Here is a 23,711-nt window from a genome sequence, read left to right as displayed (position 1 = left end):
TAAACCCTGTTGAAAATTTTTGTCTGAAATTTCCGGTACACTTTTTGGAAATTTTTGTCGAGTTTAATTACCACTGAAATTTCAAGGAATTTCGTCATTAAAAATTCAGAATTCCGTGGAAAAGTCAAAGAGAACTGCAAATTTCAGTTCCATTTTTCCTTGAAAATGAATAGGAAACCAGAAAATTCCGGTAAATATATTTTTGAATTTTCAGGAAATACTGATAAAATTTTTTTGAAATTTCATGAAAGATATTATAGTAAATCTCAGTAGAGTGACATCGAATCGGATTTAGGGAAAAAATGGTTATGAAATTTCACAACTTGATTGAATTTTCAGTGAAAGATGAATGTTCAGAAACAAAATGACATGAATTCTCAATTTTTTACCTGATTTTTCGGAATTTTCACAGAATAATTGAACTGAAAAATCAAGTATTTTATTGATTTCCAGATCATTTGAACAGAAAATCAATGGAATATTTGATTTTTTAATGACAAGATTTCCTGAAATTTCAGTGGAACTTGGACACGATAAAAATTTCCGGAATTTGACACGGAAAATTCAGACGAAAATTGTTAACAGTGTAGTGACACTGAATGCGATTTAGGGGGGAAAAATCATAAAATTTCAGATTTCACTGAAAATTCAATGTAATTTGGCATGGAATATTCATATTAGATTGGAAACTCAAATGAATTAAGGAATTCTCGTCTTTATGCTGCTTGAAGTTCTAGAATTTTACTGAATTTTCAGTGAAACCTAAAATTTTATGATTTTCTTCCCCTAAATCGCATTCAGCGTCACTGTCCTGAAAATTAGTAGTCAATTGTCCATAAAATTTCTCATGAGAGTAACATTGAATCGGATTTAGGGAAAAAATAGTTATGAAATTTGAAATTTTAAGTAGAATTCACAGAAATTCATGAGTTTTCAGTGGGAGTGAGATGGCAATTTCACAACTTGATTGAATTGTTAGTGGAACATGAATATTCAGAAGCAAAATGGCATGAATTTACAATTCTTCCCTGAATTTTCTGAATTTTCACAGAATAATTTAACTGAAAACTCAAGTAATTTATTGATTTCCAGATCATTCGAACAGAAAATCACTGGAATATTTGACTTTTCAATGCCAAGATTTCCTGAAATTTCAGTGGAACTTGAAAGCGCTAAAAATGTCCGGAATTTGGCGCGGAAAATGCAGACGAAAATTTTCAACATTGAACCCTTGAATCCCTGAAACCCCCCCGGTAAACAATGAAATATAAATTGGAATGCAGTTACTTCATACGTGGGAGTTAACTAACATGAAGGAGCATCCCTGCAAACCACTAACCTATGCTCGCGCATTATCCACGTTCATCGAGCGATGAAAAAGTCGGTCCAAGTTGAATAAAGACAGAGTAACACTGGCGTCGTTACGGTCCTGGGCCCATCTCCCTCTCGCCTTCTCTCCACACCGTTCTGCCCCAAGTGCAAAAGAGAGAGGGAGGGGTACAAGGGCCCACGGCCCCAACATATACCGTACAAACCTCGGCTGCCCCTCGCAGCCTCATCCCGAGCGAACAAGGACAAACAACTGATCCAAACATGCCAAGAGTAGGATGCTGTACGGTCAAGCGGGAGAAAAGCATAGAGAGAGGGGAGAGGAGCAGAGAGCCGAGGCGAACGAGGCGATGGTAAGGACGAGGGAAGAAGGTGAGTCGCACAGGAGGTGGAGTAGAAGGCAAAAGGAGAAGGAGCCTTCTCCGTTGAAGCAAACAGGGAGTAGGAGAGTCCGCGGCAAACTCAAGCCCACAGTATTTATATATATGTATATATATATATATATATATATATATATATATATATATGTATATATATTTATTAAAACGTAAAAAAAAGCACAAGAAAGTAAAAAAGAATCAAGGAAAGAGGAGAAAAAGATAATAAGAAGAAAAAGGAGAAACTGAAAAATAAGGACGGAGGAAAAAAAAGGGGGATCCCTTAAAAATTGAGTCTCAAGTTGGAGGTGGGGATTGGAATTTCGGGGCTTGTAACCGGCCAGTCTGGAGGAGGCCTTCGTCAAGATGAGGTGATTCCGGGCCTTTTGTGCTCGGCCTCAAGCAGTTATTTTTCATCCCGCGTTTTAACGTTATCTACACTTGATGTGAGGAATTATTTTCGATTTAACGGAAGTTATGGACCGTCAGTACACGCTATGTGTACTTGTACCAGCCCAGCAGTACCGTAGTTACGTTGACGATTACAATAATCAAGTGTATGGGGACAGTAAGAGACAGTTGAGGTATTATCATCATCATCAGCCACCGCAGTACTCCCAGTATCAGAGACAACAGATTCAGCAGATCCAGCAGAATCAGCAGTACTTGAGGAATTATCATCAGTTGTATCAGTACAGAGAGCAGTATCAGCAGTATCAGCAGTATCAGCAGTATCAGCAGTATGAGGGACGGAGGCATGTGCAGAGGGATGCTCAGAGAGAGCAGAAGAGTCAGGAGCAGCAGAGGCATGTGCAGAAGCGCCAGCAGGAGGAGCAGATTTACGAGAATATAGTGTCACAGTATCGGATGAGAATGTGCTATCATAATGATTACGAGAATGATGAGCAAATACAGAGGTTCTACTGGGAGCAGTGTTACAGGAGGGATGACAGTGACGCTACTGCGTACTACTATTGTGAATATGTAAGCGTTAATGTAGTTGATGAGGTTTTTGGGGAGAATTTGTGATCATTTGTGGTGATTTGGGGAGAGGTTGAGGGGATAGTGAAGGATTTGTGTGGTTTTGGCTCATTTGGTCATGGCGAGTTAAAGATGTGGATGGGATTCGTGAACCGTGGATGTGTGGGTTGGTTGTATTGTGTCTGTGGTTTTCAAGGTGATCGTGGCTTGATGGAGCGTTGAAAGATGTGATTGATGGTTTCGTCGATGGTTTTTCCCTCCGAGAATTTTGGATTTCTTCATTCAATGGGAGTGGGGGATAACAGGGGATTTATAGAACACTTGGGGTAGATTTTTTCGGAAATATTTGGGAAATTATGAAACTGGTGATGTGAGCTACTTTGGACTGCTTGCTGCAGAATAGTTGTCTCGATGTTCCCTATGCTGTTGGCAATTTTTTGAAGTTTCATTGACGATGTTATAGTAAATCTCATGAGAGTGACATTGAAATTTCAAGTTTTAAGTAGAATTCAGGGAAATTCATGCGTTTTCAGTGGGAGCGCGATGGAAATTTCACCACTTGATTGAATTTCCAGTGCAACATGAATATTCAGAAACAAAATTACATGAATTTTCAATTTTTCACTGAATTTTCACAGAAGAATCGAACTGACTTTCATTTATTTTACTGATTTCCAGATCATTTGAACCGAAAATCAATGGAATATTTGGTTTTTCAATGTCAGGTTTTCCTGAAATTTCAATGGAACTTGAACACGATAAAAATTTCCGGAATGTGACACGGAAAATTCAGACGAAAATTTTTAACAACGAAACCCCTTTCGGAAATATTGACGAAGGACTCTGTACTCCATTGGTGGATTATAAATTTACGAAAAATCATGCACTGAGAGAAAAATGTAGTAAAACAGACGAATTATTTTTTGACTCAATCGCGCAGTGTCAATAGTGCCGATGAAACAATCCATTGACGATACCGGAATATATCATCACCTTTAGACGATTGCATGATTAAACTGTACCCTTCAATAATTGATTCTGACGAATCAACTATTCGATCATATATTCCTGTGTATTTCCTGAATATTTCATCGAATTTCAATAGTTGTTTGAATGCATCACGTTCCGTAATTTGAAACTTTATTATAGACGATATCAATGGAATCGAATTTAGTAACATATTTAGAATGAAATAATGCCTCATTTTCGAAGGAATATTCCGTTATACACGCTCTGTAAGAAATCCACGCTGAGAGAAAAACATTCTCAAACAAGCCTTGTTTGTGCCAACAAAATCGCTAGTTGAAAATTGCCAAAAAAGAATTTGTTTGGTTCGAATTTGAAAGTCTCAAACATGAATAATTGTTCTGCTTTCGACAACAACGACATATTTGGCTCAAGGGACGGATAATTCACACGAAATGGTGCCTTTTCAGGATGAAAATATCTCATATAGAGGAAAATTCATCAAGAAATATTTCGTCCCTAAGTTACAAGCTTGCTATCATATAATTATTATTGTTTCATTCATGAATTCATTTCTTGTCCGTGATTATTAGATAGCAGAAAAGAAAAACTCGTATCACTTTTTTCGCATAAAACGAACATTTTTCGGGAGCAAAATACGGATGGCAGTATCGAATAACGAAGGAGTAGTGCTGGGAGTCTATTCTCGAGTTGAAATCGTGCGTTCGATTTCAATAGGTCGCATGCGACTCGTGGTATGCCTTATGGGCCGTATATCGAGAATAGGTTCCCTGGAAATAACATTTCTTGCGTGTACAGAGAATGCAGTTTTGTTTGAATTACTAAATATATTTTTGCGACAATAATTTTTCATCTCTGTGCACTCCCTGCATGTTTGGCAGAAAAAATCTTTTTTTTTATAATTTTCAAAAAATCGATTTCTTGGCACGCATAGGACTTATTTGAGAACACTGTCATTTTTCTCTCAGTGCACTCTCGAAATTGAGAATTACAACGTTAAAACAATGAAATTCTATTTTGATGTAAAAGAACATGCTTCCAATAGGATTATTCCGTAGAAACCACGATATTTTTCTCTCAGTGTGAGTTTTCGTCTCATCAACATTTAGTGAAAGTCGCATCGCAAATTAAAAGATATAACCCAAAGAGTTTTCTGTAATTCTCTTCAATGTTAACCCGACACAGAACAGCTGAAGAACCGGAAACGAATCGAAAATGTCGTGCACATTATTTTGAAAAAATCTCTGAAAATAGTGGGTTAAAAAAACACGTGATAAGATCTTTTCTATGCCCCAGGAAATTTACTACAAGACACTTATCACAATTTTTTTTGTTTGAACCACTTCCTTTCGAAAATATTCACGGAGGAATCCGCAACTCCCTGGTGAATCATAAATTGACGAAAAAGTCCGATAATTTTTTTTTTATCGGCAACATTTACTGGAGTGGAAATTTTTATCCTTATGACGTAAATTGAAACATTGGACGACAGTTTCATTGAAAATTAAAAGTAGTCATCATAATGTGTTTTCAATACTTCTCTTCGATATTTAATTATCTATCCGCTTGTTTGTATCCCACGTTTTTCCTAAGCATGTTAATGGGCTGACCTTTCAGTTACTGCATTCTACAATTTATTTTCTTTTAATGGTCTAATTCAATCGGAATTTAAGTGTTCAAAAGTGATAGATATTTTGAAAGGGATCCAAATAATCTGAATAATTCTTGGCACGTGTGATTTGCTAATAAAACGAGGCAGTGAAAAACCCACCTCCAGCCCACGCACGTTGATTTTTTTTCTCGCTGTAAAACAGTATTCAATATTATTTTTCTGACACCCATGGACTGATATCGAACTCGTTCCTTTCTAGATCACACCGGAATACATTAATGAACGTTTCATCGTGGTATGCAAGAAGGCCCATTATAAAACACACACGTTGTGTTGCATATCAACTCGATACAATCTATTATTTATAACGAGATTAATAGCAACGTGTAGCAATCTGCTTTGTATTTGTTGAATATTCATTTATGGTAAATTTATTCTGGGGAAATAATTAAATAATGTGAAACAAATAAACAGAACACGAATCTTTCATGATAATAGTTGGGTTGTGAAGTGATAAAAATTCAAATTTACATAATTTCTAGTTATGCATTCATCTCTGGAAATATTAATTTGAAAATATTCATAATAGGAAATACCTTTTGGGGTTTTTCTCTGCAATTACTTGTTATAAAAATATTTTCATATTCACCCAGATGCAAAAAATGAGTTATTAGGTTTCATCAATTCATTCATTTCAAAATGATGAGGATCCATATAAATCCCATAAATCTTCAGAGTTAAAAAGTGTTTAGTTTTCAGTAAAAATTTCGAAATTTTGTAAATTTCTGGTACTAAAATCTAGCAAGCAAAAAATGCTGGAAGTGAACGGTATTTTAGATTATTTTACGGAAATTTCTGCTAAAAATCAGGAACAAAATTCCACTTTGCAATAACTTTTACTGAAATTGTATAGAGTTTTTAAAGAATATCTTCGAATTTAAGAGAGATACCGAAAATTTCGTCATAAACCTTTTTGTATTCCTTAAATTCCGAAATATTCATCGAAAACCAATCCTTCGACAAAATTGACTTGAACCGCTTTATCGCTTCACTACTGAACTGTGCTTAGATTGAGGCACATCTTGTCTTATTTTCAGGGCATTTTAGTTCTGGAACTCACGATTTTTGGGGTCTCAAATTATGAACATTCTCTTTCTTGAGTTTATGGTTTTTCATTTTCTGAAATCAATCTACTTATGTTTCTAAATCCTTTGGTATTTAAAGTATATTACCCGACACCTCGACTCAATTAATACGAAATTGATATTCAATCAATATCCAGTTATGCCAGAATTTTCTCCCTTTGGAATATTCTTAGTTGAAGAACACAAAGTTTCTTAATTGAAGAACTCAACGGTCCTTGACTTACGAACTTTCCTCACTCGAACTAATTTTTTTTTTTACAAAATTTTCGGTATTTTTCTTCTGAAATTAGGGAACCAGTTTCTCATTCTCAGTATAATGCTCTCGTGAACCATAAGTTTTCCAAAATCAGTAATTTATTCTCGAAAATAGAAGCCTTTTTTTCTCCGTGTTGATGTCAAAAAAATCATCAATTCCAACAACAAGTGAATATTTTTTATTCTCATTCTCATTATTTCATCGTACAGAATCGTCATATAGAACTCAATTCAATTCGACGATTTAAATCTAAATATGACATTGATTTGAATATAAATCCTTCTGGTAATCCGAGCGATGGACACGCGACATCATGAATTCGAAGGCGTTTTATCGCCAAGGAATTCGACGCCTCTGCAATGCATGCATCACTGAGCAGCTTGAGGTTGTATCAAAAAGAAAATAAATTGGGCGAGGGGAAGGGGGGAGGCGAAGATTTCAACGTGCTATTTATGTCATGCATGATTCGCCGGTTCAATAAGCTGACTTTCGCACCGTCGACTTCCACCGGATCATCCTGCCTCGTTTATTTTTTCGGTCGATACGATTTGAAAGATTGTCAAAGAATTTTTTTTAAGATTTTATGTCACTGATTTAAGATGATGAGATTGGAGGGTGGACAATGGACTGATGGATTGTCTTCTTAATGTGTTTCAGGCGAAGAAGGAGATTTATGACGTGAAACAGCAGAGGCTGTGTCTGGCTCAAGATGAGTATGATCATCTCAATAATGCACTCACTACCCTTGGAGCATCGCGCACGAGTTGTAAGCAAAATTTTTTTAATTAATTGATTGTTAAGTGAGGGGGAAGTAGTGGAAACAACGAGTTTAAATGATTGATTTTGGTGATTTTAAGAATAGTTGGACGATGAATGATGTTGAAGTAAATTATTACAAAATCTTTTTGCTTCCGAATGGAAGCATTGCAATCGTTCAAATTCAAGTTTTGGATTTTTTGTGTCATATCGACCCATTATGATCCAAAAATAGGAGTAGCCATATCCATTATAATTACTCTTAAATTATTAAGTTATTACTTAGTTAATATCACTTTTAAATTTTAATTATTGAAATAATCATCATTTTAAATAGTCAAATTTTGAATTATTCATCAATCAGTAATCGAGGTAGGAAGATTGACGATTATTTGAATAATCGGAAATCCGTCACAAGGAATTAAGTATTATCTACTTGATAGAAAAATTTATAGTTCCATATTTTGAATTATTTAATTCATCATCAATTGGAAATTTAGGTTATCAATTATTGTAGTATTTTTAAATTTCTATTATTATGTTTAAATCTTGATTTATATAAGCCAAAAAAACCTTTTAATATTGAAGAAATTAATATTGATGGCCATCCCTGTCCAAAAGGTCCGAAAATGCAATTTTTAGATCGTGTTCGTGCGTTTGTGTGCATGTATGTATATGTGTGATAACGTTTTTCTTCGATTGTTCGCTAATGAATGAATGGAATTGATTTTTTTTTCAAATATAGGTATTGTTGAGCTCTATCGACCGCCATTAATTAAAATTTAACTCATCGATTTTTTTTTTATTTTTGAATGTTTTCAAAAATTGCTTGTCCCACGATAACTAAATGTTCTGAATTGATTGAATGACGGCTTAAAAAATTTGTTTCGATGGCCCTTTGACTGAGTTCGAAGATGCAGACGATAGCTTATCTCGATTTATTCGAAAATTTTCAAAAATTTTGTATTCTTTGAAAATAAAAATTCCGGAGATATCCTTGAATATCATGCTTCAAATGAATTCAATCATAGCTTAAAATGTTTGTTTTAATGCCATTAAGTCGAAGGTACAAGATGATTACGACAGCTATATTAGTTGATTTGATTTTTATGATGATTGCTGAAAATTTCGAATTTTTCATGAATTTTCTTGAATGTGAGCTTTCTGATGGTTTCTTCAAATGTAATGTTTCAAATTCATTCAAGTGTGTGTAAATAAAATTTTTCTATTAACATTTTATTGAAGGGCTGAGGGGAGAGATAGAACTGTAAAAAAGATTATCGGTTGCATAGAAGAAAACGGATAATAAGAATAATAATGCTGATAACATTCACCTAAGTTAAAACCTGACAAAATTAGGTAAAAGAAAGTCTTATTCAATTTAACAAAATGAAATAAAAAATGAATTACACGTGATAGAAAGAAATGATGTTCAAAATAACCATTCGGAAGTATATTGCTAATTTATTAGCAACAAGAGCAATATACCATACAAGAGCAATTCCCCACTTGTCTTCAGATAATTACTAAATTAATTAAATAAGTGGAGTTGAATCAAGAAACTTTATCAATTCAGCGACTGAACCGGAATTACAAGGGATCTTTTTTTACCCGAGCAAAATGAGTTAGTTTTTCTCCCATTTTAATTATTTGGGACTATCTCGATAATGAGCAATCTTGAAGAAAAGATTGAAGAGAGGTCTCCTGACATTCTTGATGATATTTATCATGCCCTAAATAGGCGACTAATCAGTGGGATGAGTCAAGTCGAGTTGAATCGAAAATGATTATTCATCAAGGGATAGATAAATAGCTGGGAAGCAATTTATTGTTTCCCTGAAATTCAAAGATTGTAATATTTTTGACAGAGTTTATCACTTCCTAAGTAGTTGACAAATTAATAAAGAAGTCAAATTGGATACGACAGAAGAACTTCATTAATTATGCGATTATCTGTGAACTGAATGGGTAAACAAAAAATTCAGAGACCTTTCCATCTCCAAGAGAATTCTCCGCAGCAACGATATCACGACATTTCTTCATCGAACGGTTCATTCCCCAGATAATCACCTCATTAATAAAGATTGTGTATTTGACTTGGCCTCAACATTAGTGGCATTTCACTACGATGTGAATAATCTCCATGATCAATCCACTGACAAAATTAGAGTGGCTCGATTGTACAAATCCATCGAGAGTCGGTGTCTTAATCGGTGGCTGTCCATCAATCCTGTCACGCGTCTCAATATGCATTAATAATCCACTAGAAGTCTCTCGATTCAATTCGCGGAGTTGATTGGTTGTGATTTAACACGAAATGATAATGAATTTGTTTCTGAAAATTCTAGTGTGCTCGAGCTCTAGCTCACTCAGTACCAAGTACGACCCGGATCTTCTCAAGTCTGATGTGGCATTGGCGAGGGACCGAGTATCGAGACTCAAGAGGGAACTGGAGCAGATACGGGCTGAGATGAATTGCACTCAACGAGGAGTCGACACCCTAGCGAGGTAAATTCATATTTCATTCCTCTTTCCTTTTCTAGAATCCTAAAACACCGAGGTCATTATGAAATGACGATAACACTCAACAAGTTTGAACCTTCCTCACATAGTATTTCACAACATATATGGGGGGAGATTGCTAACAAACTCACCAAGAGGCCTTTCTTCGTAGAAAATTTCAGGGACTATTAAGAAGGTATCTCGCTATTTTTGCTTACGCTAGTTTCCGAGGTATGACTAAAGTAACTTGTGAGATGCGCAGAATTTTCCAAGCCATCTCACTGCTCATTTGGTAACTCTTCAGTTATCTCGGACATGAAAGGTATGAGGAGAAATCATCAAATGATCTTCTACAGAGAAAGAAGTTTCTAGTTTTCAGTAAAAAATCTCTCCATTTCAAAAATCTGTTGCACCGCAACAGTGATCATCAAGTGACCAAAAATCCCGGAAACAAGTGAAATTTTCATTTCTTTTGAAAGAATTCAGTAAGGAAGCGGTAAAACGGTCCAAGTTGATTTTGACTTTTAATCAGTTTTCAATGAATATCTCGGAAACTAAAGCAGATAGCAAAATTCTGGTTGCAACATTTTCTATACCTCTCGATTCGCTCTACAAAAAAGGTTATTATGAAAATTTCGCTATCTCCCTTAGATTTGAAGATTCTATTCTTTGAAAACTCAGATAAGAGCTCTGTCGACTTAAATCGTTTTACCGCTTCGCTACTGAATTACCCCTACAAAATAACAGATAAGAATTAATTCTCTATAGCTTTTCTAGTATAATTGTACTCAAGGAAGGCAAATTTTGGCTTATTTTAAGGCAAACATGCTTTTGGAATTCAGAACTTTTGGGTTTTTGAAATGATGATTTCTTCTACTCTAACATAAATCTTATATTAAACATCCTTCGTTATCGAATATCATCTGACACCTTGACTCAATTAATGTTGAATTATTGCTCAATTACTACAGGAAGAGACAAAGCTTTTTTACCTAAGAACGCGACAGTTCTTTATTTGAAAACTTTTCTTACTTGAAATAAGTAGGTTTTTGGTACTGACTTTTGGGAATTTTCTTGCTGAAATGACGTAATCTTTTTCTTATTTTCATGACTCTTTTAAAATCAGTAATTTGCTTCTGGGAACTAGAAACTTCTTTGTTCTGTGTATTTGTAGGGAATTCCATTAGCCACAAAAAATATTCTCAGAAATTTTTGCCTGAGCCTGTTGAATATCAAGATCTAATGAAAGCAACCCATCAGGAATTTTTCAACTAATCTTATCACTCATTCCTGAATTATCAATGGACCTTTTTCAGAACCATCTTATCAAAGACAGAAACGGTCCCTTGTTTTTCCTTTTGAAATAATCAGTGAAACAATTCTCTGGTCATTTCTCCCCCCATTTGATAATCATTTAATCATCTCGGTAATTAGTAGTGTTAGGAGATCTAATGAGAAGACCTGTTCTGTAGAAAATATCATGAGCTACAAAAAAGATCTGGCATTCTTCCCTCAACTCGCTTACTTCCGACATTTTTTCTAAATGACGTCTAGGAAATCCTTCGACTTATCTCATTACTCATTTCTTAATTGTGTAATTATCTCAGTGGTGAGTAGTGTGACAAAAAAAGCATCAGAATATTTCTTGTAGAAAATTACATCAACAACAAAAAAGATTTTTTGACATTTTCCCCAAACCCCGTTAGTTTTCGAGATATCTCTGAAATAGTCCTTAGGAAATCCTCTCATCTCAGACTTATCTCAAAACTAAATTTAATAATTATTGACACTGAGAGAAATCACTAGAAGACCTTTTTTGTAGAAAATATCGTGAGCTACAAAAACGATCTGACATTCTTCCGTCAACCCGCTTGTTTCCGACATCTTTTCGAAATGACGTCTAGGAAATCCTTCGACTTATCTCATTACTCATTTCTTAATTGTGTAATTATCTTAGTAATGACCGGTGTGACAAAAAGATCATCAGAATATTTCTTATAGAAAATTTCATCAACAACAGAAAAGATCTTCTAACATTTTCTCCAAACCCCGTTAGTCTTCGAGATATTTCTGAAAGAATCCTTAGAAAATCCTCTGATTTAGCTCAGCACTTAATTTGATAATTGTTCAATGACGAGAGATACTGAGAAAAAACTCCAAAAGACCTTTTCTGTAGAAAATTTCTAAAAGAAAGGTCTCTTGATATTTTTCTCTGAACCCACTTCAGTTTCTGAAGTATAGTTCGGTTATCTCCTACTTATGGATCAACTTATGGAGATTTCCGTTCTCATCTCCCCCCCAACCCCAACCAATCAATCAATTAATCCCCAATCACTTTTCCAGTGTGGAGCAAAAACTAAACGCCCATCACGGTGGTTGTTACAACATAACGGAAGCCCAGGCGATAATGACAGAGCTCCGTAACATTCAAAAGTCCCTCTCCTCCGGGGAAAAGGAAAAAGCCGAACTGATGCAATCTCTAGCCCAACTAAAAGACGAGCTCACAAGGCTACAGCTCTGCGAGGGAAGTCCCGACGCGAGTACCCTGAGTCTTCCCCAAGAGAAGCTCAGCACAGCCTCGCAAACCGACTTATCCGGGGAGCTAGTCCCAATAGGCACACGCCTCGCCGAAATGGCGAGGATGAGATTACAATACGACGAGGCTCGAAAAAGAATTCAAGCCATTCAACAGCAATTAGCAGACCTCGAGGAGAAAGTCACCCCAGGGCAAACAGAAAGCGACAAGGACAAGCTTCTCCTCTTCCAAGAGAAGGAGCAACTTCTGCGCGAGCTGAGGAGCATTACCCCGAGAACAAGGACCCACCAAGACATGAAGAAGATCCAGTGTGAGATCAGAAGATTGGAGCAAGACTTGAACAATGCATTAGAGCTTTCAAACAAGACGATAACAGACAGAGTGAGATTGCACGAGGAGAAGCAGCTCCTGCTGCAACAGTTGCGAGATGCTTTGAGATCTATGGCGATGTTGGAGGGCCAGTTGAAGACACTGAGTGCCAGTACCCTCTCAGTGAGCAGCAGTTCGAGCCTCGGAAGTTTGAGCACGACGAGCAGCAAGGGAAGCTTGAGCTCAGGCTTGAGCTTCACTGACATCTACGGAGGGCCTCAATGTCTCGGGACGGTTCAGCAAGAGCGACCAGTGGACATGGTGGACCTTCACAGGAGAGTCGATCGGTTGCTCCGAGGCTCTGAGCAGAATCTAGGGAGTATGGGGACCCCATCCCCTGGAAGATCACAGCCAAGTCTCTCTCCCAGGTCTAGCCTGTCTTCTGTCAGCCCTCCAGTGTCTCCTCTCTACGAAAATGCTCCGATGGGTCCGCCTCCTGCTTATGAGCAAGTGGAACTCCAGAGGAGACAGCAGCAGAGGCTCTTGGGTCCTGCCACTTCACATTTAGACAGGTGTCAGCTCGAAGATAAACTCGCCGAGTTGAGATTGAGCCAGCAAGCCATTCAGGAACAAATAACTGCCAGCACTGAGAAGCTCAAGTTCAGCCCTCAACCGCCCTTGGAAATGCAGAGTGGAAACATGTCGCAGGGGAGTGGCCTGGGGAGGCCGGCGTTGTCGCTTCCTCAGGAACCTCCCTTGTCGCCTATTAGTGAGACTCCACCGCCTATTGGCAGCAGGTCCAGGGCCAGCAGCTCTGGGACCAACACCAGGTCCGTTTCTGCTGCTGTTTCTGATGAGAGTGTTGCTGGGGATTCTGGGGTTTTCGAGGCTTCCAACAGGCGGAGACTGTCTGGGATGCAGAGTGTGGATAGTACTTCGTTTGGGGAGATGAATCTGGAGACTGCTCAAGTGCAAATTAAACTGAGGTGAGAATTTTTTAGTTGTACAGATATATTTGGTGATAACCGGTTCTGTGGAGGGAAACGTGCCATTCAAGTTTCGAAAATGTCTGTATAGGTATTTTAAGAGGAGACTACTAGGAGATTTCTCATGCATTGAAGATAGATTATATATGTCTAAAAATGAATAATTAGTGCAAAAAAATTGTTTTTTTGAAATTCGACTCCTACATAACTAATTTCATTTTGTTTAATATCAGCATTTTCGCCATTCCTGTAAAATAGGCAAAAAAATTATTCTCGAAATATTCCAAATATATTCTCAATTTTTTGAGAAATATTTTTTGCGCCATTTTACGTAAATGGTATTATTTTTTATTTGAATAAAAAAAAGAAATTAGAAGTCGAATTAAAAAAAAATAACTCGTAATTGTTATTGCACACTTCTTTTCAAAAAATTTGAAAAAAAAATTCCTCTGTACCTAAAAAGTTGGAGGCCCTGGGCTATTTTTAACATTTTAAGCGTCTGTGGGGCCAACGAACAATAAACAGTCAATTTTTTTAATACTAATTATTCATTTTTAGACATTAAATCGATCTTCAATGTATGAGAAATCTTATGTCAATCGCCCACGACTTTAAAACTCATAGTAGTCTCCCCTTAATTTGCTTCACAATCTGACCTGGTTGACAAATTTATTTGACTTTAAATTTTCGAAGAGAATCTTCAAATGTAAAGAGAACTGTTGGAACACTGTTAGAAATTTGTTTGATTTTCAGTAAAAATTGCAATTGAATTCTCAATGTGGTGGGGTTTAATTCAATTTAAAATCACATTATTCATGAAAGTTCCCATTAATCATTGATATTTCAAGGACAGCTTGAATTTTAGAATTCATTATGAAAATTGAATATTAAATTCAACTGAATTTTCAATCAATTGATAATTCCGTAAAATAATTGCCTGAATTTTTATTATTTTCAATCATTTTCATTGTCGTATGGACCTAGAAATTAGAATTTCATTGAATATTCAAAGAAGTTACTTAATTTTTCAGTAAGAAAATGGAGATAAATTTCATGTAAATTTAGTCTTGTTAAAAATTTCAATTGTTTTTATTTGCAATTTAAAGAGTAATTTTCTGACAGTTGTGGAGAATTTTACATCGGAATCTTATTCGTAGCTCTCAATTGTATTTACAAATAAGGACGTTACTAACTCCATAGGATCGCCAGATATTTTCTGATTGACTCATCTCGTTTCATCACGTCATTGCTTAATTGTTATTAAAGCTATGTGGAATGTTTTTTTTTCTAACTAGTTACTTCATTTCTGTTATTTAGGTATTCAGTGAGTGACGGACTTCTCCATATCGGCATAGAAAGAGCGCGAAATCTGGCTGCTCTCTTCATACCCGACAACACTCGAGTGTGAGTTGAATTTTTCTACTTGAAAACAATTTCGAAAGATTACATGTCAGAGTATTTAAGGGGAGCATTAGAAAAACAGAAAACAGGTAAATGAGGTCCCTATTCGTCTTGCTCAAAATGCACTTCTTTCTTCACCGCATTCCCAGCACCGGTCAAGCGCGCCAGATCTAAAATAGCCACCACGTTCTGGCCTAGCGAACGAGTGAAAGAAACCTTGCATCACGGTCACTGTTGACCATGTTTTTTAAATATGAGGTTTTGTGTTTTCTTTCCCAGTGACTTTCGATCGGGTATTTAACGACATTCAGACGTATTGCATAATTGCTTCTAGGAAATGATTCCCATAAAAATTGCCACAATCATTTCTACGTTGAAGTGTTGAAACGAATGGTATGGTGAAAATTCACATATCACATATTCACATTCAGATATTATTCTAGAAATATCTTTTGAGGGAAGCGATTTAGTAGAAAAATACCTACAAACCTGTTTTATAGAAAATTTTAGGGTTTGGAAAAGATTCTTAAGATATTCGTTTCTAAATAGTTTCAGATATGATCGAAATGCTCTTTATAATATTTTTGGGAGACGAAAGATATTGAGAATGAGGAGGTTTAGAGAAATTCATGAGAAGATAATTTTTATAGAAAATTCGACGGCTTCAGAAAGTCGTTCGACATTTTTCTCTGAACCCAGCATTCCAAAAATATTACGAAGATATATATTCGAAAAATTCATAAGATCGTTTTTATATAAAATTTTGAGCTTACAAAAAGAGATTTTTCTATTGACTTTTCATGAGATACAAATTATTCAATTTTACTTTGAAAGATTGATTAACAGGCCAAAAATTGCGGCCAATAGACAGATAACTTTTCAATTAAGAGTGATGAAACATGAAAGTTTATCAAGCATCCCAATATACAAAAAATAGAAGAAATAAAAAAATGTCAAATAAATTTTTATAACAATTTTCTGCACTTATAGAAAACGACTTCTCCATATTTTCCGACAAATGTAGAATTTTCCATATTTTGTATTCATATTAAAAAATCAGTTTCATATTCGAAATTCGTTAAAACAAGAAAATTTTATCTCTGAATACACTAGGGTCAGAGTCATTAGCCAACTAGTACATAAACTTGCGGAACCGATCATCAAGAGACCCCATAATTCTCTATAAATAATATCCCCTGCCAATCTCTGCTTGACCCACTACTTCCAAAAATGTCCGATCTTCATGTACCTCCCACCTAATTCCTCACCTCTGAACAAACCATGAAGCCGCTCCCCTGAAAAGAAACTCCCCCCCTCACAAAATCGAAATTCCTCAAACCCACGCATCTGTCTGATCCTGCTCATGACATCAGCCTCCACACCCGCCCCTCTCTCCCCCTTGGCATGACGACTAAAAATTTTCAAAACTCCAAAAATATTACCTCCCAAAACATCACTTTCACAAAGCGCGTAACTCAATTTTCCCCCACTCGTTCCAACGAGATCTCCCGAGAGATTAGAATGCAATTATGAAATCCTTTTGACTGGCAAGCGTGCAGGAATAATGTTTTTCACTTGAAAAATCTCGTGGTCGTAGTGGAGGGGATGGAAGTAGAAGGAGAAGAGATGGGTATATTGGTGGAGATACCAAAGCAAGTGTAAGGTATCTTGAGGTATTAAAACCAACGAGAGGCACACAAGGCAACTCCTCTGGATCAATGACCAGGCTACCGTGTGCCTGCGTTAAAACGCCGTTATGCAACGATTATCGCCAATTCCGTTGGTCGAGTGGCGCGTACCAAAGAATTTTCGTTGCCTCGATCATTGTATGGCACCCCTCCCTCTCTTCATAATGGGGAAGGGGGGAAATCATAAATATGAGATGGAGAAAGGCCAGAGTACATTTATCATCCACAATGCTCCCAAAAGGAGTGATATTAATTCTGCTGATATTGAGCTCCTTTTATCGAACTTCTGCCACTGCTCATGATTATTCAATGGACTCTAGAGCCCTTGTGACATGCCAGACTAATGTTTTACGTTTTGCGTGTACAGGTATATCAAGGCCGCTCTACTGCCCATGCAACCACCGATCAATCACATGTGCTGCACTAAAGCTGTGACGGATTTGCGGAAACCAACGTTTGGGGAGAGCTTTCCAATTTCTGTTCCACTCAATAAATTGTACACGAAAACACTACAGGTCAATGTTTGGTGTACCAGTGGGGAATCTGAGGAGTGCTTGGTAAGAATAGGTTCATTAAACTGCTCATTTTTAGTTTAATTCACTAATTCGGGAGTCGACAAATAAGTTAAATGGGAATTGTTTGTTTATTTTGAATTTATCTCGAGAATGAGCCATGGTTTCATAACAAATGAGGAAATTTCATTTGTTATAAAACTAGTCATTAACGAAATGATTCTATAATTGTTACTCTTGGACATTAATTTGCATTGAAATGAAAATATGAGCCAAATATCTTTCACAGTTTGGTCACAGACCACACTATAGATTCAACCATTTTCAATCATCAAATTTGTCAATTAAATTGCGTGAGAAGAATTTGAAGGAAATCATTAATATTCAGCGTCATTAAAATTACATTTTTCACTGAATTATTATTTTTTTTAAATATTCGTTGTTTATAAACAAATAATTGAAGGCCCGGGTGGATTATCTTTCGAACGTTATCTTGATTGTTTTTCCATCTTCATAACGTAAAATATATCACAATTGCCATTGGATTTTACATCACGCAGGAGTCCCTAAAAATTATGGTTGTATGATAAAAAAAAGTAGAAAAAAACTGAACATTTTCAAAGAACGTTTTTAATAAAGATTAAGAAATAAGTCCGATAGAGAGAAAATATTGCATGGATAATTTATCATGGTAAATAACGATCAGACAGCCATTGACTACTGTGACGACCTAACAGCCATTAGATACATCAAATTATTAATTTGTAATTTCCTCCCTATTGCGGTTATTTCCCAAAATTATTCAAAAACGATCTTTGAAAATATTTCGGTTTTTTCAACGTTTTTTTGATTATACAATCATAATTTTTGGAGACTCCAGGGCTATGTAAAACTGAATAGCAATTGGTGATTATTTCAGATTATCAACATTAAAAAAAAAGAACCTAGATCACGTTCGTAAGATAATCCACCTGGGCCTTAAATCGTCCTGCCGGTTCGCTACCAAAGTGATTGCAAAGTTATTTTCAAGACCATTTTCTCAGCATAATCCATATCTCATCTTATTTAAACTCTTGGTAACAAAATCCGCAAAACAGACTTTCAAATTCTAAAAATCTAATGTTGTTCTCTCTTTTTACCATTTCCAGGGTTCAGCCCAAGTCTCACTTGCAGATTTCAGTCCCGAGTCTCCCTCAGTAAAATGGTACAATATCCTCTCCTTCCGTTTCATGCAGCCATCAACCCCAGAGACCCCGTCTTCCTCCTCGAAGCATCGTCACGACAAGCAGGAATCCGACATCTCGGTCTACCGAAGTACCCAGTCCCAAAACACCAAAGAGGAGAGTAGCGACGAGAGCACCATCATCAGCTCGCAGACCTCCACTCTGACCCGTAACCAGGGCTGCGAGGAGCTCCAAACTACTGTCTCCCTTCGCCTGGAGGAGCTTGAGAATTGCCTAGGGAGTCCCGAAGAGGAGGACGAGGAACGAGACACCGACAGTGGGAGTGAGGACAGCGATGAAGAGGGCATTCTCGTGGAGTTCATGATGGAGGACAATGTCCTGGAGGACGTACTAGAACATGAAGAGGAGGAGGAAGAGGAGGAGGAGGAGGAAGAGCTTGAGGAGACCACCAAGACACTGGACAAGGAGACCAACACTGAATGCATCTTCATTCCCGAGCAGGGTAAGCAGAGGAAATTGTCGGCAGCTGGGGTAGTTCCTGGTGCTGTTCATGACGATAAGAACTCAATCTTCATCAAGAGGAGTCAGACATTCTCACCGAGCGCTGCAGTCAGCAGAAATCATTACATCTGTCGGTTGAATAGGAGCGACAGCGACAGTTCGATGCCTCTGTATCGTCGTGGTGGACCTTTCCAACGGAATTCTGTGGAGAGGAGGTCGTTACGTTGGCGGAGACCCTCGTCAGCTCTGAGTTGCAAGACAGTCTCCAAGAAGTCGACTCATCTACCCCAGACTGCCAGAACTTCCCTGGATCTGGAGCTCGATCTTCAGGCACAACATGCGAGGTTGAATAATCTTCATGATGAGCTGAACAGGTTGAGGGACCTCAAGCAGAGGCTGGAGACTGCCAGGGAGAAGGGGGATGCCGATCTTGCTGGGTGGCTGTTGGAGGACCACAAGTTCCAGAGACTCATGGCCCAGGCTGAGAGCGGGAAGAATGGGAAGAGTGTGGAGGATAAGAAGGTGGAGAAAATGCTGAAGAAGACTTCCAAGGAGATTTATAAACTGAGGAAAACTAAGGCGGGGAAGGGGAAACCTGATATTATATCTTTTAAGTAAGTTTAGTTTCCTGGTACTGGATATCTTTCTTTAAAATTTTAATTTCTTCAGGTGATAAAAAATATCCAATTTAGAATTTTAAAAAATTGATGAATGTTAGAAAAATCGAGACTAGTGTTTCACAGAAATTTGAATGTTAATTTCATTAAGTATTCAAACATTTCAGATGCGAATGGATTTACGAAAAGAAATGTCAAATAGTATTTCATGAAGATGTTCTGTAGCAACGAAAATTTTTTTTTTGACATTCTCAATTTTTGTTTATTGAAAGTATCTAAACCTTACAATTTTTCAACTCAAACAAATTAGAATTTTATGGGAATTTTAATACTTAATTTCAAGAAAGAGACATTGAATTCGACTTAAGAGGAATAATCATGAAATTTAGAATTTTATTGAAAATTCAATGGAATTTCAAATAGTTTAGTAGCAGGAACACGAAAAATCTCCTCAAATTATTTGGATTTCCAATAAAAAAAAAAAAGGATATTCAATGCTAAATTGCTTGGATCAGTTGAACTGAAATGTACAGTTTCCGTTCACTTTTTCATAAAAATATTCCTTTTCAATAACAAATAAATGAATGAACTCAACTTTCAATAACGAAATTCCTTGAAATTTCAGTGGAACTGTCAGTGGATAAAAATTTCCATTCAATTGTGCGGAAAATTTCGCCAACAATTTAAAAAACCGTGAGAAATCTTCCTTGTAGCAATTTTTTTCATATGCAGCAGAAATCACTCAACGTTTACTCATGAAATAACTGAACCCCCAGATCTATGCATGAGAAAACCTGTTTCATCTTTATTATTCATCTTTTTTAATCAGTTGAAAATGTAGAATTTGTCAAAATTAACCTTTTGAATTCTCCTTTCAGAGAAAAAATGGCATTCTTCACTCGAGTGAACCTCAACGTCCCAGTTCTTCCCCCAGACGAGCAGGAATCCATCCAGATTCACCACAAACGTCACTCATCAGAGCCCTGCACTGGCCACACCTCTCGTTCAATCACCCAAACATCAGCAATAAATTCAACGATAATAAGTGCGCGAATTGACACTAGAGAATCGTCTAAAACCAGTACAAGTGTTCAAGTTACAACGAATGGTACTGACATGAATAAATCAATCCGGGAGATAACTGATGATAAAAGTGAGGAAACAAATGGCGAGCCGAAGAGGTACGAGTACGTAGTTGACAGAGTGCTTGGTGTTGAAGTTTAAAACGAATGAAGAAAAGAAAAAAACAAAAAAAAATCACTGTAAATACATAAATTATTTAATTCCAAACGAATGTGCGATAGAACTATTTAACTCGTGAATTCATGTATTCGAATCTTCACTCCAATTTGTTTCCTATTTTTCATCGATGATTTTTATTGAGGAATGGGGTACGTCACCCACCGAGCAGCTGGACTGCGCCTAAAAACAAAGAGAAAAGATGATAAAAATGGAAAAAAAGTAGAAATCCTGTGCCTTAGATATCCGAATCCCCTTCAATAAATTTAAAGAATTGGAAAAGAAATTTTACAATGAATTTATAAGACAAGAAAATTTTTTTGTTAAGGATGTTTCTCGGGAACTGTACGCATTCAGAAAATTTCTGTTTTTTCCAACCTGCAAACAGAGAAAATTTTATGTTCTTCAAATGTTGATTAAATTTTTAATCAACTGAAAGTTTTAATTAAAGTTTCTAAATATCTCACTATATTTTTTCACATTTTCATCCATTTTTATTTTCATTTTTGAAGTCTTCCAATAGGTGAATTATTAATTGAAAAATGAGTCTCATGAGAGTCCATATATAAGATAAAACGTTCATTTCGTTCCGTTAAAATTTGATTTCCTAAAAATTAATAAACATCCTTAAGAAGAAAAATTAACGAGTGCCTACAATTCTGTCCATACTGAGCCACGTGATTTTCCTGCGCTGTGTAATTTAATAAGTGCCTTAAAAGAAAAATGAAAAAAAAAAACTCGAAACGAATGAAAGATAAAGGAAGAAAAAATCGTTAATTCAAATAGTGATTGATGACATAATGTTTATGAACATCACGTCTGCATAAGACTCCCGACATTCTGATAAATTAATGACATCAGTCCCTGGTTTAACTGCAGAGTTGAATTAATGGCTTTTTGAATAATTGAGGGTTTATAATCTCGGTAAATGCGTAGTCTTAATATCTCCAGATTGAGGGGGAAAATAATTCCCTGCTGTCCATTATTTTTCTTCAACTCTATTTTTGTCTCATAAATTGTATCAAATGGTAGACCTCCCGCGGAACTGATTGTACGAAAAAGTTATGTTGAAAATACTCATGAAAAAAAAATGGAGGAATGCAACTTTCTCGTAAATATCTTAACGTAACGAAGAGGTTCACAAAAATAAAAATAAAAAATTTGTAAAGAATTTTATGAACTTAAAAAATGGAATCGTGGAATTTTTTCTTTGAACCCAATAATTGTAAAAGAAATTCTATGAAATTCTGTGATTGACTCATCTACAAAAAAAGATTGACAGATTATTTCGTAAAAATTTCAAAATCAAAATTCCAAGATCTTTTTTTAGTCCATGCAATTCTCCATTAAACAATGTTCTCTGAACCAAATTTCACTCAAAAGAATGGAATGTAAAAAAAAGATTGCGAGGTGTGAAGAGAATTCAATTCATCTCATTTCTCATTTTTTCCTTTTCAAAAATGTTATAAACTAGTTGATCTAGACACGCAAGGCACTAATGAACGAATTACCCTCGTACCGGTATTAAAGCTAAGAAGGAAAACGAGAGACAAGAAATTGAAAAAAATGGGAGAAATGATTACGTGCAGAATTTTTTTTTCAAAGATGATTAAGACTTCCGCAGTTCAACGGAAGTCTTACATCGTTCGTGAGTCAAATGAAAGGGGATAATCAGAAGGGAGGAGCACTAGGTTTTTATCACATAAATTAAATGTTGAATCTAGCGAAAATAAATGGAGGGAACATTGAGAATGTTATTTTAAATAAAAGAATTGAATTTTGTACATAATATTGTACATATGCATCGAACGATTGCGTTACAAAGTAATAAATATTACTCTAAATTTTCACTATATATATTAGATATATATATGTATACATATAACGTTGTAAAACAGAGTTATTTTTTAGATACACGAGAGTAACTGGAGATGATCGATTGATAATTAACCCATTATAAATACTGCGTACGAAATGACGAACAGACGATTTTTAAAAATTTAAACACTGAACAACTAGAGAGTATGATGATGGAGTAGAGAACAATACCCATGTATTATTAATGTTTACAATGAATGCTTTGTAAAAATGATTCGTATATAAATAATTGATGAAAAATTATTTCAATTTTTTGTTTTGTTTTGTGACGAGTCACAATTCTATTCCTTTCCAACCCTCACGTATGGGACTTGGTAACTTTCTGTTACCAAGCCCGGCGAGGGCTCAATATAGTGGTAAATGAAGACACTTACATAATTAAATAAAATATTTATTGGAAAAATTGGGTCGAAATAATTAAATAAAAATATATAAAAGTAGCAGAACACGTCCGTGAACTAAAACAAAAATAAAATAATAACGGGATCGAAAGAGACGATCGAACATTAAGGTGGTTGAGAGTACGGGATCCTTCTGTTACCAAGCCTGGCGAGGGCTCAATATATTGAGATTCAATAACCTTTGATGGATGAAAAATGATGAAACTCCTATATGAGGTATTCCATGTCAAATGAGTCAACGGCTGATCCTTACCCGCTTGGAAATTGATGTCGATTTTTTCTACAATTGGGGGACTAGAAAAACTATCTCCATATTTTTCAGATTTTTTCAACAGCCCATTTCGGAGATATGATTTTGTCTTTTTTTTTTTTTTTTTAATAACTCCAGTTTTATCCATCCGATTTTGATTGATGGCACGTCAAAATTTTTGATTTTCTACCATCCATAAGAATATTTTGAGAAATTTTTTTTTGGCTGCTCATGATATTACATTAAAACAAGTGGGAAATTGCT

The 23,711-nt window shown here is 36.0% G+C and overlaps 1 protein-coding gene across 1 annotated transcript in view; it reads left to right on the top strand.

Moving 5' to 3' along the window:
* Nucleotides 1-23,039, top strand: part of LOC107039966 (protein kibra) — a 119,953-nt gene extending 96,914 nt beyond the window's left edge. The window contains exons 5-11 of the mRNA XM_015259846.1: nucleotides 7,345-7,453; nucleotides 9,792-9,951; nucleotides 12,289-13,776; nucleotides 15,094-15,180; nucleotides 17,233-17,422; nucleotides 18,526-19,676; nucleotides 20,558-23,039. Of these exons, the coding sequence (XP_015115332.1) occupies nucleotides 7,345-7,453; nucleotides 9,792-9,951; nucleotides 12,289-13,776; nucleotides 15,094-15,180; nucleotides 17,233-17,422; nucleotides 18,526-19,676; nucleotides 20,558-20,903 (3,531 nt within the window). The 3' untranslated portion in view covers nucleotides 20,904-23,039. The remainder of the gene's footprint in view (nucleotides 1-7,344; nucleotides 7,454-9,791; nucleotides 9,952-12,288; nucleotides 13,777-15,093; nucleotides 15,181-17,232; nucleotides 17,423-18,525; nucleotides 19,677-20,557) is intronic.
* Nucleotides 23,040-23,711: the final 672 nt, after the last annotated feature.

This window comes from Diachasma alloeum, unplaced genomic scaffold (assembly GCF_001412515.2).
Source record: "Diachasma alloeum isolate Michigan unplaced genomic scaffold, Dall2.0 Dall_scaffold_00313, whole genome shotgun sequence".
NCBI lineage: Eukaryota > Metazoa > Arthropoda > Insecta > Hymenoptera > Braconidae > Diachasma > Diachasma alloeum.
This window is presented reverse-complemented; position numbering and strand designations above follow the sequence as displayed.